This window comes from Staurois parvus, unplaced genomic scaffold (genome assembly GCF_062004578.1).
Source record: "Staurois parvus isolate SC_StPar_1 unplaced genomic scaffold, SC_StPar_1.0 ptg000207l, whole genome shotgun sequence".
NCBI lineage: Eukaryota > Metazoa > Chordata > Amphibia > Anura > Ranidae > Staurois > Staurois parvus.
Window position 1 is genome coordinate 1870209 of NW_028318003.1, and position 19512 is coordinate 1889720.

At 37.9% G+C, this 19512-nt stretch overlaps 1 protein-coding gene across 1 annotated transcript in view; it reads right to left on the reverse strand.

Annotated features, from left to right (window-relative positions):
* The window catches only part of TECTA (tectorin alpha), a 193102-nt gene that overhangs the window by 155934 nt on the left and 17656 nt on the right, over nt 1-19512 (reverse strand). The window contains exons 2-4 of the mRNA XM_089678642.1: nt 13510-13643; nt 7347-7634; nt 3404-3541 (exon numbers count right to left, since the gene is read on the reverse strand). Of these exons, the coding sequence (XP_089534768.1) occupies nt 3404-3541; nt 7347-7634; nt 13510-13643 (560 nt within the window). The remainder of the gene's footprint in view (nt 1-3403; nt 3542-7346; nt 7635-13509; nt 13644-19512) is intronic.

Below are 19512 nucleotides of genomic sequence, written 5' to 3' on the forward strand. Positions count from 1 at the left end.
AGTTGTGTTGTAATGCCGGTGCACTGGGTGCCATTCAATATGAATAGCACTGCAACACACAAACACATGCATGGTGGATTGTTACTGCAGGATGTGGTACCACTACAACTACGTTTTACCATGCATTACTGAAATACATTAGTGTGAATGACCACATATGGTGCAGGCAGAGACATTTACAAAGATAAAGGTATGCAGGGATAATGCTTGAGAATCTAGGACAGCCTTGGGAATTAGGAACAGCTGGCAAGTGTGAGATAAGAAGAGAACAGAGCCAAGGTCACCCACAGAAGGCCAGTGCTATTACCAAACCAATGCACCACTTAGATGGGTATGAATTGAGTGGAGGCCTGTTTGTGTGAGATTACACTCTGTTTATAGGAAAAAGATACCTAATACATTATATATTCTGGTATAACCTCTACACTGGAATACATCCCGGTCAGAACAGAGAACATCTGAGAGGAGTGTATTTTCACTAAATACCTCTAATGTTACACTGGCTTTGTGGCAACATCTTTCAATTGTATAATAGGGGCTTGACTTACAAGAACATAGCATCCATGTCCAATGACAAGCCAACCAGAGCACATCCCTGTCCCTAAAGCTGTATTAAACCCAAAAGCAAACATTTATTATATTGCAGCTTATCAATACTTACATCTGATGGATGCATTAGTTTTCTTTTGCAGGCCTATTTTTATTTTCATCTGGTGATCTGGCCAGTAAGGTGTCCATTTATGAAGGAGAGATAAGCTACAATTGTGATGATCGCAGCCTATCTCATGTGTGTACCAGTTTATGTAGTTGAGATGTGGAGTACTCATTACAGCACACAACACTTCTGTCATTCACTTTTACATAAAGAGTTGGTTTATGAAGAAGAGATCTGACCACTTCACTAGTCATCTGTGTAAAATATCTCACTCTCTGCTTCTCCAGCCCAGAGATTGAGTTAGCAGAGAGAAAAGCTGCTGAGATGTGAGGAGAAAGGTTTCCTTCATATCTCTATTTGACCAGCTCCTTTAGAGGGCAGAGGAAGAATTAGAGGTCTAATAAAACCCTAGTCTCTCCATAAAGAGAATCTGTCACTGTCCAAAGCTATCACAAGGGGTGTTATTCACCCCTTGTGATAGCAACAAAGTTGAATAAAAAAAATGTAAAAAGTATAAAGACAATAAATTTAATTAAAATAAATGTTAAAAAATGAAATCTTCCCCATCTCATGTGCAAATGCAAACATGAACATAGGTCCGGCATGCATATGTAAGCAATAATTGCACCACACATATGAGGTATCACTGTGAATGTCAGAGTGAGAGCAATAATTCTAGTGCTAGAGCTCACATTTAACTCTAAAGTGATAACATGTAAAAGCATCGCTATGGATAATTTTAGGCACCATAGTTAAATAATGAAATAACTATTTACTAAAAGTAACACCATATTTTATACTTTAGCAAACAATTGGGTATTAAATTGAGTTTGTGTGCACTAGAATAAAAGCGTATTTTTTTCCTGAGAATTTGTGTTTGATAAAGGGCTGTGCACATATTGTGCAACATAAAAAATGCAACAACCACCATTTTGTTCCCCAGGGCCTCTGCTTTCAGAAAATATGTAATGTTTGACTGAATAATTTTCAAGCAAAAACAGATTTTAAATTGCACCAGATGGCAAGTAGTTAACAAAATAATGTTTAACATTCATAGGTGTCAGTAGGTTTGGTTTTGGGGAAATTTTACTTCAAAATTGTTGTGTTATTACATGTCTTTACATTCACTTTTAAACCCATTTTACTGTGATCTCATGATGTCTCGCAAGATCACAGGCTGCCTTATCCCTTCTTCTGTGTTCTCAGCAGCTAAAAGCATTTGGAGATCTCTTCTCTTTCTCATTATGAGAAGCAATCTACACACTTTCATACGCTGGCACTCAGAGACGTTTTTCCTCTGAGAATGCCTGTGATCTCATCAGTGGTAGATTACTGCTGCTTCATAAATGGACACCTAAGTCTGTTTTTTTTTATTTCAAAAGAACAGACTCTCTTGCAGAAGTGTTAAACCTTTATCCCAAAAGAAAAAAAATGGTTTGTGTAACTGTACAGCTAACACTACCCTCCCCCCAGACTGACAATGCTACTGTCCAAAGGTGCTCCTGTGTTCCTTTATCCACAGTGATGTCTCCCTAATACTGGAGGTGTATTACTGACCAGATCACCAGGTGAAGACAAACAGGAAAAGTGAAAAAAAGAAAACTACACTGCCCTACCTACTACTGACTCCTGTACACTGCCCTACATACTAAAGACCCTGTACACTGCCCTACATACTACTGACCTCTGTACACTGCCCTACATCCTACTGTCCTCTGTACACTGCCCTACACATTACTGACCTGTGTACACTGCCCTACCTACTACTGACTCCTGTACACTGCCCTACATACTAAAGACCCTGTACACTGCCCTACATACTACTGACCTCTGTACACTGCCCTACACATTACTGACCTGTGTACACTGCCCTACATCCTGCTGACCTCTGTATACTGCCCTACATCCTACTGTCCTCTTTACTCTGCCCTACATCCTGCTGTCCTCTGTACACTGCCCTTCATACTACTGACCTCTGTACACTGCCCTTCATACTACTGACCTCTGTACACTGCCCTACATCCTACTGTCCTCTGTACACTGCCCTACACATTACTGACCTGTGTACACTGCCCTACCTACTACTGACTCCTGTACACTGCCCTACATACTAAAGACCCTGTACACTGCCCTACATACTACTGACCTCTGTACACTGCCCTACACATTACTGACCTGTGTACACTGCCCTACATCCTGCTGACCTCTGTACACTGCTCTACATCCTACTGTCCTCTTTACTCTGCCCTACATCCTGCTGTCCTCTGTACACTGCCCTACATACTACTGACCTCTGTACACTGCCCTGGGTCTGCCATTCTATTTCACTGTGATCAGCAAAAATGGTTGCCATGAGGCCTAACATTTTGCACATTGCTAGAGATACAATATCCAAGCCTCCACCATCATTTTATAAGGAATTATTTTAAAATGAATTAATCTCTGCTTCCTTTTGAAATGATAGATGGATATACAGTATATATTAGATCTGAATGTATGTATTTAAGCATATTTTGTGATTGTTACTAAAGAATAAATCCAGAGAACATGTTAAGGTAATTTTCCATATAGCTTTAAATTGCATTGCAATTTTAAACAATAGCTTTGTCAACACAATTTTTTGCAGAAACAGGTAAATGTTACAAATAATGGTTAAGAAATAAGTTTTCCAGTGCTAAAATTATTATATTAGTAATCATTTGACTGGCAGCATTAACTCTGTAAATGATTCTACGATATATTTCGTACCTGAGCCATAACACCACCCAGCCCAGTAAGAGGGTCTCCCCCACTTGCTGTCCCTGTAGTCCATGTGATCTCTGCATAATTGAACATTGCAAAGCTTGATGTCCCATCTGAAATCAGCAGAGCTTGAAATGTATTCACCTGAAAATGTAATTAAAGTATCATGAAAAGCTTTCTTCCATTCTTTATCATCTTTTCAAGACTGGCAGGTTACATTGAAACAAAACACATGCAACAATGTGATTATATGATTACTTTACAACTAACAAAGAACTATTTAAAACCAAGAGCTTATATTTTGTTTGACGGGACATTAAAATACCAGATACAAATTATCAGCGCTGAAAGAATTTTAAAGACTGTAAAAGGCTGTATAAGCTACACTGGAACAAAATGTAGTTGAGCAAAACTTGTAATCAGGAACTTTGGAGGTAGACATTGTCAATGTTTCCTTCTGAAAATGCTAGTTTCTTGGCTGTCAAGTCACTGACAGAATAAATAAGCATATTCAGAGTTTTGACATTCTAACTTTACTTTTCCATATGCTTGTTTTAAGTCAGTGTCATAAAGCAGAACTCCAGGCTATTTTATTTTAATATTAGGTGTGCTTATCAAAGCATGGAGTCTGGCTGGTCACAAAAGAGGGGGGCAGAAAGCATGTGCCCCCCTAGCAAACCATATCAGGCCACAAGGGGCAACCTGACAAACTATCTTGTCCCCATATTGATGGAGACAAGGGACTCTTCCCCATATTCTTGGCCCTGTGGATGTGGGGTCTGTAGGGGGGAATTATCAGAATCTGGAAGCCCCCTTCAAATTAAGGTGTTTGCTAGATACCCCCAACATGAATGAGTAAAGGGTATTTAGTATGATAGCAGATGCATGTGGGAAGCTTCCTCAGCAGGGAATTGTCACATTTAGTGGCAGTAGTAAAAGTGCCACTAAATCTAGGACTATTTCCTGAAGCAATTGGAGGTTCTCTTCAGTGGGCTGGAAAACAGGCTTTTTAACTCACTGATCAGGTAAGCAGCAAGAAGCCAGAGTTTGTGGTGAAACCTGAGTTACCACAAATTTGAACCCCATCCCTACACTTTAAAAGTTAGCCTTATAGGATAAAAAGCATATATTCCTTTTGGCCATTGAAGCAGTCCAAAATATTGAAAGATAAATAGTAGAATACTGAGGCAGGAACAGGAATACCAGTAAGTATTGAAAGCTTTTACAGATCAGAACACTATAGAATTTTGGCAGATCAGTTCACTAAAAGCTGCTGCAGGTATGTGCAGGCACCATTAGGTGTCTAGTCTTAGTTAGTTAAAAAAAAACATGTGACATCACATCCAAGATGGCATGTCCAATGGCAGTTTTGGGGCTTTTGGTTGTCTTTGGGGGCTTTTACAGGTAAATAACATGCATAAAATACATTAAATGCACAATCTATTGGTAGATTGTTGAAATAAATGGTCTAGCGACACGGTGCCTTTAAAGTCACTTTAAAGTGAAGCTATACTTATTTCCTTCCCCTCCAGTGATACTGTGTCTTTGAGTTGCCCCACAAGCGCCTAACGTATTCAGCCAGTCTTCTTCCTGGTATCAATTGTAGAGTTTTTCAGATTCTTGGGATCCACAATTTTGCTGGACATCCAACATTGACACAATGCTCAAAAAGGCTCAGCAAAGGATGATTTCCCTTCATCTGCTCAAGAGATTTACACTGCCCCAAGAGTTACTAATTCAGTTTTATATTGCTGCAATTAAGTCTCTACTTTGTACTTTCATCACTATTTAGTTTGTTTCTGGCTCCAAACAGGATACAAACAGGTTACAGCAGACCAGGGTTACTCAACCAGGGTCCCGTGGAACCCTAGGGTAACTCCAGAGATTGCTAGGGTTTCCTTGAGCATTGAGAAATGTCTGCCTCTCATCCTTTAAGCTAGCTGGAAGGGAGGAATTTTTCCCAATGACCACAAATGTATGGAGTATTCTTCCTGCAGACCATCATACTAGTCTATCATGAGTTGTAGATATAGTGATTTTTTTAGCAGGAGTTCCCTGCGATTGAAAAGTGAATTCAAGGGTTCCTCTGTATTGAAAAGGTTAAGTAAGGCTGCAGTACAGCTCTGGCCAAAAGTTTAGAGAATTACACAAATATTACTGTACAGTATGTATAGTACCTTTTTTACTGATTTTTGTGTAAATCGGATTTAAATTTTTTTTTTTGTTTCTTTAACCACTTGTTCTTCAGAAGGGTTTTACCCCCTTCATTGCAAGACATTTATTGCTATTCAGAATTGTGCTACTTTAACTGGCAACCGCTCGGTCATGCAACACTGCACACAATTGAAATGTTTATAATTTTTTCACACAAATAGAGCTTTATTTGGTGGTATTTATTCACCGTTTTTTTTCTATATAAAGGAAAAATACCAGGATAGTTTGAAAAAAACATGTTTTTCTCAGTTTCTGTTATAAAATTGTGCAAGCAAAAAATCTGTGCATATTATTTAGTCTGTGTGAAAGATATAAAGTCTATAAATTATGATATATATATATTGCCAGGTGTTCCAATCACCTCCATGATCACAGGTGTGTAAGTGTATATAATCAAGCACCTAGACCTGCAGACTGCTTCTACAAACATGTGTGAAAGAAAAGGTTGCTCTCAGTGATTTAAGCGTGGTACTGTGATAGGTTGCCACCTATGCAATAAGTCCATCCATGAAATTTCCTTGCTACAAAATATTCCACGCTCAACTGTTATTTATATTATAACAAAGTGGATGAAACTGGGAACAATAGCAACTCAGCCAGGAAGTGGTAGGCCACATAAAATGACATAGCACAGTACACAGAAGTCGTCAACTGTCTGAAAAGTCAATAGCTAAAGACCTCCAAACTTCATGTGTCCTTCAGATTAGTGCATAGAGAGCTTCATGGAATGGGCCTCCATGGCTAAGCAGCTGCAGCCAAGCCTTATATCACCAGTTATTGCTTATAACAACGCTGATCACTGTTATAAGCAACAGTTAACTGTCATGAATGACTTTCCATTTACGACAGCTTGCTTACTGTTGATATGATGTGATTTTCTACAGCTAATTACATAGTACAGGGTGACAGGTCCCATGTGATAGCTGTGCGATAATCACAACAGTAGGCAAGCTGTTCATGAATGAAATCCATTCATGACAGTTTGCTTACATAATATCATGTGATCGATATAATTGGTCATAGCGATCACATAATATCCCGGCCACTCCCAGTGGTCAGGTATCAAACATCATGATGCGTTTTCTGTCCACTGGAGACAGTGGTTACATGATTGCGCCACTGCGCCAGGGGGCACACCAGAGTGCATGTACTCCGCAACATACAGGTACGTTGCTGAGCTTGCAACTGCCACTTGCAGTACATTTACTGTGAGCATGTCGGCAAGTAGTAAATGTTGTCATTAGGTCTATAAGTGTGTTGAAGTGTGAATGTATATATTTTGGGGGGTTGGTGTGTATGTTTAATTATGTGTTAGTATAATGAGCATTATTTTCTAAATGGGAAACACATTCTTTGTATGTTTGTACATACTAGCTGATTCTGATTTTCAGCCATTTTAATTGGCTAGGCAGGGATGAAAAAAACTCCTATGCAAATCTCAGTGTACGTTCCAAGATGCAATTGTCACTTGTTTACCACTGAGTTTGGCATGCCTTTTCCTGGCATTATCATTGACTTTTAACAAGGAATACAATCAAACCAGAAGCTAGTCTCAATTATTTCAACAGCCCCTGCATTATAGCCCTTACAAATATTTCATTCATAGTATTGCAAAGCTAGCACTTTAAAGTATATTCCAGCAAATTTGGAAAACAATAAAAATCAGTAGTTTCCAAAAGTTAAAAAAAATGTGGTCTATTATGATTAAATATTGAAACTCTTAGTTGTGCATTACAGGAGTGGTGCTGCTTCCTCCATAAAACGTGACCTCATCCCATGTGACTAGGAACACCCACGTGGCTGTGAATGATGGCATATTTGTAAAATGTTTCCTAATTTCTTTGGACACTCTTTTAAGAATTACGGGATCTGTTGTTTCACGGTAGAAGATCTCCCCTCGTATTCCATTGTGGACATCAGCCCAGAAAGGAGCAATAAAAGCACGACCATCAGCTAGAGGAAAAGCTTCTGGAGTAAATTGGCTGACAAGAACATTAAATGAAATCACTCCATTGTTGTTAACCTAGTAAAAAATAAAGAGGTGTCAGAGACATAATACTATAAGCTATAAGCAAATTTAACAGCTCAGAAATGTATATATGACAACGATTCATTTAATGCATTCGGGTAGGTTACAGACTTCCCCAGTACCTGGAGCAGAGGGCAAATGCTGGCAAATGTCAATGAGGATAATAAATGTAGGTTATCAGAGTTGCATGAAATGTTACCACAACTGGGCGTGAGTGGGGTTAGTTCTTAATTGGGATTAATGGTTGAATTGATTATAAGGACAATCATTTTATATCTCCAAAGTGTGAGTTTAAAAAATCAGATCAGTTTCAGCAACTGTGACATTTACTATAGTATATACTGCACAATATGTACCACATTTATAGAAGAAATGGCTGAGAGAGTGACTGAATCCAGCAAACATGAAACTTTTTCTTCGATCGAGTCACTCTCATAATATTGTACATATATAAATAGTCCGTGATGACCCCACAGCCACTCAACAGTAATAAGCTGGAAAGTGATCACTTGCTACTTAATACATACAGTATATTGATAAAAATTCCTTAATTTGTTTGACTTTCAAATTTTGTTCCCACATACTAATCAATGAATGATGAGATTCAGTAAATTGAGTTTCCCTGATTTCAATATTTATAGAACACGTGCAATGATGTCCTTTGCAATCTTACAGGGCAATAATAGATACCCAAAGGTTGGCAATCTAATCAAACTAAGCTATAATATTTTCAAACCTCGCTCGCAGATGTATGTATATACTACATATACAGTATACACACACACATTGTATTTACTATATATATACAGTATCTCACAGAAGTGAGTACACCCCTCACATTTATGTAAATATTTTATTATATCTTTTCATGTGACAACACTGAAGAAATGACACTTTGCTACAATTTAAAGTAGTGAGTGTACAGCTTGTATAACAGTGTAAATTTGCTGTCCCCTAAAAATAACTCAACACACAGCCATTAATGTCTAAACCGCTGGCAACAAAAGTGAGTACACCCCTAAATGAAAATGTCCAAATTGGGCCCAATTAGCTATTTTCCCTCTCTGGTGTCATGTGACTAGTTAGTGTTATAAGGTCTCAGGTGTGAATGGAGAGCAGGTGTGTTAAATTTTGTGTTATCGCTCTCACTCTCTCATACTGGTCACTAGAAGTTCAACATGGCACCTCATTGCAAAGAACTCTCTGAGGATCTGAAAAAAAGAATTGTTGCTCTACATAAAGATGGCCTAGGCTATAAGAAGATTGCCAAGACCCTGAAACTGAGCTGCAGCACGGTGGCGAAGACCATACAGTGGTTTAACAGGACAGGTTCAACTCAGAACGGGCCTCACCATGGTCGACCAAAGAAGTTGAGTGCACGTGCTCAGTGTCATATCCAGAGGTTGTCTTTGGGAAATAGACGTATGAGTGCTGCCAGTATTGCTGCAGAGATTGAAGGGGTTGGGGGTCAGCCTGTAAGTGCTCAGACCATACGCCGCACTCTGCATCAAATTGGTCTGCATGGCCCAGAAGGAAGCCTCTTCTAAAGATGATGCACAAGAAAGCCTGCAAACAGTTTGCTGAACACAAGCAGACTAAGGACATGGATTATTGGAACCATGTCCTGTGGTCTGATGAGACCGAGATAAACTGGTTTGGTTCAGATGGTGTCAAGCATGTGTGGCGGCAACCAGGTGAGGAGTACAAAGACAAGTGTGTCTTGCCTACAGTCAAGCATGGTGGTGGGAGTGTCATGGTCTGGGGCTGCATGAGTGCTGCTGACACTAGGGAGCTACAGTTCATTGAGGGAACTACGATTGGTAACATGTACTGTGACATACTGAAGCAAAGCATGATCCCCTCCCTTAGGAGACTGGGCCACAGGGCAGTATTCCAACATAATAACGACCCCAAACACACCTCGAAGATGACCACTGCCTTGCTAAAGAAGCTGAGGGTAAAGGTGATGGACTGGCCAAGTATGTCTCCAGACCTAAATCCTACTGAGCATCTGTGGGGCATCCTCAAACGGAAGGTGAAGGAGCGTAAGGTCTCTAACATCCACCAGCTCCATGATGTCATCATAGAGGAGTGGAAAAGGACTTTAGTGGCAACCTGTGAATCTCTAGTGAACTCCATGCCCAAGAGGGTTAAGGCAGTGCTGGAAAATAATGGTGGCCACACAAAATATTGACACTTTGGGCCCAATTTGGACATTTTGACTTAGGGGTGTACTCAATTTTGTTGCCAGCGGTTTAGACCTTAATGGCTGTGTGTTGAGTTATTTTGAGGGGACAGCAAATTTACACTGTTATACAATCTGTACACTCACTACTTTACATTGTAGCAAAGTGTAATTTCTTCAGTGTTGTCACATGAGGGTGTACTCACTTCTGTGAGTATATATATATATACACACACACACACACACAGTGCTCAGCATAAATAAGAACACCCCAACAGACTTGTCAGAAAACCTTTATTTTCCTTTCAGAATAAACATTTTCTATGGGACATTATACTACAAAATACTCCCACAAATGCGGGCCATTGATTGAATACGAGATTTGTTAGTTTGCACACACAAAAAAAGTATTATTCCTAACAAATTCATACAAGGCCATGTTGCAAAAATGAATACACCCCAATGAAAGTCTTAGGAGCAAAGCTAAATTTTAGACAACAAAATCCTAATTAACAAGAATTCAACTACAGGTGACTCTAAATATTCATTAAACAGATGTCCAGCAGACAGTTGATTACAAAAGGACTTTACTTAACAAAGAAAACCACTTCCCTTTTCATGCTGTCAGCAATGTCACCACATGGAAGAGAAATGTCACAAGGTCTGAGAAAGAAAATAATTTCTTTACACAAGAAAGGTGAAGGCTACAAGAAGATCAGCAAAGCTTTACTTATTAGTCAGTCATGCAAGTTCACTGCAGTTAGCTTAAGAAGTAGAAAGGCGAACTGGGGTGATTGTTTCCTGTGACACAGTACGACATACACTGCAGAGGAATGGCATTCATGAGTGTCGCCATGAAGGAAGCCTCTCCTAAAGCCCATGCACAAAAAAGCCTGCCTAGAATTTGCCAGGGCCCATGCTGAAAAAGAAAACTTCTGGGACTCTGTACTCTGGAGTGATGAGACCAAGATAAATGTGCTTGGAACTGATGGCTTCAAAACTGTACGGTGTCACAAAGGTGAGGAGTACCAAAAGAAATGCATGATGCCTACAGTGAAACATGGTGGAGGCAGTGTCCTTCTGTGGGACTGCATGAGTGCTGCTAGTGCTGCTGGTGTCAGGGAGATGCATTTCATTGATATTATCATGAATTCACAGATGTACTGCTCTATATTGAAAGAAAAGATGCTACCATCACTCCATGCCCTTGGTTGTTGTGCCTTTTCCAACAAGACAATGATCCAAAACACACATCTAAGGCCACTGTTGTATTTATGGAGAAGAACAAGGTGAAAGTATATCTCCTGATCTGAACCCAATTGAACACCTTAGGGGAATTCTGAAGAAACATGTTGAGTATCACTCTCCATCCAGACTCTAAAAGAGGTCATTCTTGAAGAATGTAAAAAGATAGATGTTGCAATATGTGACCAACTTGTTCATTCTATGCCTAGAAGACGGTCCTCGCAAACCATGGAGGTCATACAAAATACTAGATGTAGTAGTTTTTGTTGTGGGGTGTATTCATTTTTGCATCAACTAATTTGAATAAAACTGAAGATTTTGTAGTTATATTATTAACCTTACTTTCATGTAATGAGCTAAACAAATGTTCTATAAAACTCAGTTTTGTAAAAATTTTCGAAATAGCTCGTGTTCATTGAGATATTGAATAAAATCTTGCTCTCTCTCTCTCTCTCTCTCTCTCTCTCTCTCTCTCTCTCTCTCTCTCTCTCTCTCTCTCTCTCTGTATATACTGTATATATATATATATATATATATATATATATATATATTGTAATTGTAAATATTAGATGGTTAATGCTATATGGAATTATACACTTGCTCTGCAGTACCAGTTGGGCAGAATTAACAAAGTCACTTGAGATGCCAATAGATACAAGAAATAAGCATGTGTTTCTAGTTGAGCCCTCAAGTGGCTCTCACGCTTCCTTTTGCTATCACATCAAACAGTACATACAGCATAAAAGTTGTTGCAATTTCTCATACAGCTGCCCAGCAACCTCTAGAGAGCAGCAGTGAATCTTTGCAAAAATGGAGTTTGACTTGAACTGGTTCCTTATTAGGAATGCATTACTGTATGCCTGGCTATCTCTCTTCTTATATATGGTCTCCTACAGACTAAAAAACACAAATCCCCTCACTTTCCACAACACATTTTAATGCATTCATTACCTCCCTTTACATTTTAATCAATCCACTCCAATCAGCTTCACGTCATATTTTAAACACCCTGGGCACATAAAGGACTCTTACAATTTAGGCAAACAAGCGGATTTCAAATCCCAGTTTTATTCCTACTTACAAGTAAGACATAATGTATTGACATGTATCGCAGAATTGCACCTAAAACATTTTACCTTTTGAAATGCTATGTGATCATGGCCCCAGCCAACAACATATGATCTCTTCTGTATATTAAGATAATATGCAAATTTATGATGGTACTGAATTGCAAAATCTCCACATTCAGAAATAGGAACAAACCATGCAGCAAAAATTCCCCCCACCTCTCTGGTAACAAATATGAGAAGGGGACACCAAATCCTCTATTTCTACAACATATAGAAAAACTCAAAATGAGATACTAATGGTTTGGTATATGATGCGTGCCAAATTGCATACATACAACCCTACTATTCCTAACTATTGCTGATGATGCAATTGCTCTACAACACTCCACAATATAATTTGGAGTGTTTGCACTAAAACTAAGGCATATTGAAACCTACTTGTGGGTGTCTTGTAGGAAGTGTTTGGAGTTAGGTTTTCTTTAGACATAATACATTTTCTGTTGGGTCTCTTGTCCTTAGAGACATTTCCACTCAGAAGAAAGCAGTGAGAAGATAATATCCACTACATAGTAGATCAGAACATGCATCAACTAAAAATGCCTTCCTTGCTATCATATCAGACAGATGAACTTTACCACTAGATTTAAGAATACAACTACCAAGTTTATCTGCAAGTGGTAATGGTGGATTTTTTCTCCTACCTCATAGATACCCTTTCACATCTATCCCATTGATCACACCTATCCATTCTCTTGTTTATGCTCCAATGTGTAGAAATCTAGTACCATGTTTAATAAGAATTATATTACAGAGTGTTAAACTAATTCTTAGCTGTATATTTTACTAAGTCTCTAAGGGCTTCAATTATAAAGGTCCACCCCTGCACCAACAATGATACTATCAAACACATAACTATCTAGATGTAGACCTATTGCTTTTATGTATACTGCTCTTTTATTATTGTATGACTACATGCCATTTGACCACTTAGAACATACTTGTAACAATATACTGCCAATAAAATACATTTTAAAAAACACTGCAAACTGAAGTTAGTATCCTGTTTAAGAAGTAGCATACATTTATTCATAAATTAAAAATATGAATTGCTACATGTACTTACAAAAAAGTCATACGCCTAAAAGTTAAGTTATATTTATTTATTTTTGAAACAAAAATGGATACTCTTTCAGTCTGGAGTAATGAATCACATTGGAATACCTCTGCTCAAATTTTGAAATTGTAATAATTCTTCGTGAATGGTGCAAAACGTTATGAGCTGGGTGTCAAACAATCTTCCTTACTAAATTACTTTCTGAAATGCAGTTTTAGGGGTAAAAAAAAACATTTCTACCATCAAATCACTTACATAAAGTGCTTTGTATGGAACTCCAAAGAATATAAAAGGAACAGAGAGCTTAACTTCAGATGAACTTCCATCATCCACTTTTGGAGTTTTAGTATCATTTTGCCAGAATGGATACAAAATGGTCTTTGAATGTGCTGTAGATAAAAACATATTTTAAAATGTGAGTCAACTTCTGTTGAGAAAAAAACAATCCGCTCTGATTTATATTGCATATGTACATTACTAGAATTTTAACAAACTTTGTAGCAGACTCCAACATTTTTCTTTTCTGAAGAAAACCTGTTTATTCCACTATGTCCTTCCAAGACCGATTCCTTGCTAGGAAGGAGGGAAGTACCAATATGGCCACCCTGCCTGCATTCCAATAAGAAAATGTAACCCTTAGGGAGTTAATTTAACCCTGGGGGCATTCTGTATACCAACACCAACATATGTAGAAAACGTCATCCATTACACAATGTCCAGAAAGCTATCAGAGATAAATAAGGAAGTTCCTAAAACGTGGTTTAATGTTGAACCCTTCTTTGGCATGTCTAACACTGCATCACTCAGTCAATCCAATGCCAAAGCACTAGAGCTGGCCAGTTATCGGCCCTATCTGAAAAGTTTTTTGCACAAATCCTTCAACGTTCTTGGTATTTGCAGAGACCATATGACCAATGCAGTCACATGACTAGGTACAATAGGTAAGTAGCACTAACCCTTTCAAAGAAAACTGTACAGTTGGTGTCATTCTCTCCTAATTTTAATTAATGTTATGCAGGGTAAATGTTTTATTAGTTAACATTATATAATAATTAATTGTATAAATATACAGTATATTTACAGACTTTTTTCTTTGAAGAAGACGGAACAATGAGTATTTTTGTAAAGATTCAGATAACAGGATATTACCTAACATTGCTGACATTTTTTTTCCACCAGCTAAAACACTTAATGCATGTTTTACTGGTATTCTAGCATGTTAATATTTCTATTGAAGGTTCCTCCTACATACCTTGTAATAAGCAGAGTGCAGACCACAGTCCAAGCAGAGAAGAATAATTCATTCTGCAGCAAAAAAATACAGTTAGTGAGGAACTATTCCGTTTATGTACATACTGTGTGCAGCAGTTTGTTTAATGTCCATTTTCTACTGTAATCACTGCTTGGTCATTAGTTTATGGCAGCACACACAGGCCAACATAGAAGCAAGGGTTAATTATCAGCTATATTATGTTTCTTGTGCTCCCTGCTGGAAGGTGCTTGTTTTGTTAAATGAATAGGAGCGACAATGGACAACGGTTTTGTTTAAGGTTGACATTTAGAGACCTTTGGGGAATGTGTTTCAACTGTACTGTAGTCAGGATAGCACAGCATTTCAAACCACCCTCAATGTATAAGAACGTTTCAATTCAAAATCTGTACTGTAATGGCAATGTACTATTCCAGCATCTGATACGATTTTACTATACTTACTGTTTTACTATTTTGTTCCTTGTTTATTATAGCTTTCAGTAAAATAAAATTATGTGAAACTTCAATTTTTGGGCAGCAACTATACATAACAGCACAATAAACTACAATAGCGAATAAATACAATTTTGGCAACTGTATAAGGTTAATACCTGTAATATTAGTATTTAGTATATTATGATTATTATTATACAGGATTTATATAGCACCAACAGTTTGCTCAGTGCTTTACAATATAATATATGAATTCCTTTTTATTTTAACATGCAGAGATGGTTTGGTATAAACCTTATAACTTGCTCTGGGTGCTTTCAATGATAAGTTATTCTTCATAAGGATACATCTTTTAAAAAAAGAAAATAGTTGCTGTAATTGTTTTCAACGTGTTAGCTGGAGTTGAACTATCATTTTGGTCACTTACTCAAATTCCATTTAACGCTACATGTACATTTAAGACTACACTGACAGCACTGATGTTTGAGTTCACTGCAGAATGAACGTAGAAAAATAATGAATGTACCAGCAGGATCCAGTGGTGAAAAAGCTATGATATGTGAAGGGTGGGGGAATCAAAAACTGCTGTGTTAATTCTAGTGATAAACTTATATTTTTTAAACTCAGCCCTACAGTTAAATGTTACCAGTTTATAGGCTCTTTGGGGACCTTAACATCCTAGATATCCAGGAAATTTAGTATGACTGCTAGAATTCAGTATTTATATATACCTAAATATGGCAATCTTTATTCTACTTGTCTGAACTTCCCAGTGGCCAAGGTACAACATAGTCAGTCTTTTTGCTGAATGGCCTTAATGGTAAGATAAATTTGTTCCAAGATTGAAATACAGAATGGAGGCAAGTAGGAATGCACACTACCTACTGTATGCTACATTATGTATCTGAATGTCTCTGGACAACATATCAGGGGAATTTTAGGCAACAATGACAACAATTTTACTGACAAGATAGGATTTCATTCAGCTAGACCCCAGCCAAAGCAGCCTCCATAACCCAGCAGTGGATAAGGACTATCATCACCAATGGTTTGGCTAGCCAGTGATTTACAATTACAATAATTATAATCATACTTTAGTCTGCAGATGACCACTATGTGTGTTTTATTATTCAAATAATAGATGGGCTTCTGTAAATATAACATTTTTGATTTTCTACTTCGGACATTTCAGAAATGTCCCATACCTACTGTCAACATAAAACATTATCTTATTACTATCTATATCTATTTATCTACAATATATATATATATATATATATATATATATATATATATATATATATATATAATTACAATTAATCTCATCTACATCAAAGTTCATTTCCATGTAATACCTAAAGCAAGGATTCATGGATTATTTTCTATATGTATGCATAATATGTTAACTAAATATTGAAATCAACATTGGTGCTGATGAATATACTTGTAGCAAGCCATGCTGCTATGCCTGAAGTATTATTACTTTAAAGCTCTTGGGTTGAATATTTCTAAAATAAGTAGGAAGTTGATGATAATGATTAGCTGCATTTTATAACATCAACACTCTAACCCGACAATATAATTTCTCTCAATATGGATTTGAGCATAAAGTAATCTCTGCCCACAGAGGAAAATGAAATATCACAATTCAGTCATAATGCAAACATATCCAAAGGCAACAGAAGATTACAACTCGGTCTAGAGAGTTTAGGCTAGTGTTGCTTGCCAGTTGCCGCAGCAGACAATCTCCTGAGAGTGAAAAGTTAATTGACCACATTTTTGCTAACTGATTTCTGTTGTTCCCATGCTAGTAAGGGTGTCTGATCACTGTATAAATAGACACAGTTCATTTAACACTAGTGGGAACTTTAGGCCAGATTAACACTTCTGTAATGGGGTAATGCATGCTTTACCATGCGCATTATCACAATATGCACATTTGCTTTGAATAGCACCCCAACGTATGAAAAGAATACACCCGCGATACACCATGCCAAAATGCACGGCAGTGCTTTATAATGCATTGCTTTTGGAAAAAATTGGGTCATGTGCATGTTAGGGTGCATTGGCAGCCCATTTGTTTTGACAATGTACAAGTGCACTGACACACAGCAAAGATGCAAAGGTGCCCTTAATGGCTCTAAAGCCTAACTGGAAGACAGTCTTTTTGCTGAAGCACTCTATCATAAACAATTGCTATGCTTTTTATTGTTCATAAAAGACTGTTCACCTTTTTCTTTTTTTTTTAAGCAGTGCTGGTGATGTATTCAACCCTCCTTCAGCTACTATCTATCTATATGTACTTATTTCAACATTTGTCACACATCATTGTTCTGGAACGACTTCCTGATTGTGACAGTAGTGGACCATGACTAAATGTGTGTCAACACAGCCACTTGTATTCTAGAGCTGAAGCACGTTTGACAGGATGACAACACAGGAGAATAGTAGAGACAGTTGTCACCCTATGATAGAAAGTACCTGAACAAGGGTATTCATGGCATGACCAACAGGCATTCTTTTAATTAACCCCTTTTCGCCGGCGCCTCCCGGCCCTTTAAGAGTTTCAGAAGCCAGGAGGCGGGTGGGGGTTTTAGAATCATGTGACCACCATGATTCGCTGTCACAGTGGTCACATGATTGAAAAAGGTTCTGATCGCAAGGGGAAATCTGGACCTTTCCGTGTGTCACAGACATATGTGCTCGGAGCGCTTTCAGCACATATGTATTTTCTAACGGCACGCAAATATGTGTCCGCTCGGCGTCAAGGCCCAGATGCTGAGAGGCCGCATATTTGCGTACGCTCGGCGTCTAGTGGTTAAAGATGTATATTTAAAAAAGATTGAAAATAACTTTTGAAATTATATTAACAAGTTAATGATCATAAGAGATGGTAGTGCTTGGATTTGGACCTGTTCGGGTGCATTCATCACATACATACACAGTGAGTATAGCCATTTGCAAGCTGGGCCAGTATAGACAAGATAAAAAGTTTATATCTAGGAATATGATATTCTATTTTAAGCTAGTATTTAAATTTCACCTAAATTGTATCTATCAGATCATCTATCAGATATGACTCTAAAATATTTAGATTGAGATATTACAATGAAGTTCCTTATTCAACACAATTAGGAACTCAAAGGCAGAAATAATTATTTGCATGGCTCTGCCCACTATCCTCAAATGAGAAAAAAAACTATTTTTTGGATCTGTCATGGCAGGAAGGCTTGTATATATCTTCTGTTTTAAGAAGGCTCCACTGTGTTTCTCAAATTCAACAGAGGGTTCTTGGTCCCTTTTAACTTGCCTCACCACAATGTGTCTGGTTGCCTCATTGCAGCAAAATTGTATAACTTTTTCAGTTAGTTTAAAGTAGATCTAGACCCAGTCACTAAAATCTCATATTAGGTTTGTTGTCATTTCTCATATGATTGTTATTGTCATTTCAAAATTAGTTTTAAAATCTGTAGCTTTCATTAAAAGTGTACCTGGCAATCATGGTATGAAGATCATTGTTCAGGTACTACCTGTTATAGGGTGACAACTCCCAGTGGTGCCTCACTGTTGTCATCCTGTTGCTTGCACCCCTAGTGGACATTACATGCACTGTTCTGACTCACATTACGTAAACATGGTGCACCTCAGTTATCAGGAATCAGGTCAACAGCAATGATGTGCAGAACATTTTGGAATGAATGCAAGTACCCAGGAAATAGCTGTAAAAGGCTTGTGGAAGTGAAAACAATATTTTATGAAGCACATGTAATTCATTTAGGGGTTAGATCTACTTGAAATGCTTGCCAGTAGGCTGGCTATACTGAAAGATGGGGTTTTCAGGACCAGGGGTGGACTGACCATTTGGAAACTCGGGCACTGCCCAAGGGCCCGGGGTCAGTAGGGGGCCCCATGAGATGCCTGGTACCTTTTTCATAGGCTTTTTTGAGTTTGGGCAAGGACACAGGGGCCCCATGATCCCCTATTGCCCAGGGGCCCCATGAGTTGTCAGTCCGTCCCTGTCCAGGACCAAAGCCAGGCAGTTCAGGGGATACTGAGAAAATGGGTGTCAAACAGCTAACTGGAAAAGGACTAAAATGTAAGGATCGTAGATCCTGATGCTGCCATTCATCCTATATTGACTCAACTTCCCTATATTGACTCAACTTGATATAAATTGAAGGTAACTGTAGCAACATAACACCAAACCATGTGGTTAACATATAAAAACCTGACTAAGGGAGTAACCACAGAAAATCATTAATTCTCGTATCTAAGAATTCCCAACAAAAGTTCCAAAACCTAAAATGAGTCTTATAACTATTATTTTTATTTTGCAATTTACTGTAAAATATTTTTTAAAAATCCTAACAAACCAAGAAACTACAAATCACTATATTGTCTTATGTGGGGTTATTGCATTAAAAAGAGTATAGTAGAATAGTAATGATCACATTGATAAGAGTACAATTTGTTGGGAGCAATGCCACATTTTATAGAATAACATATGATATGGTGGTGCTCTTTTCTAAGCCCTGGAATTAAGACTATAATATA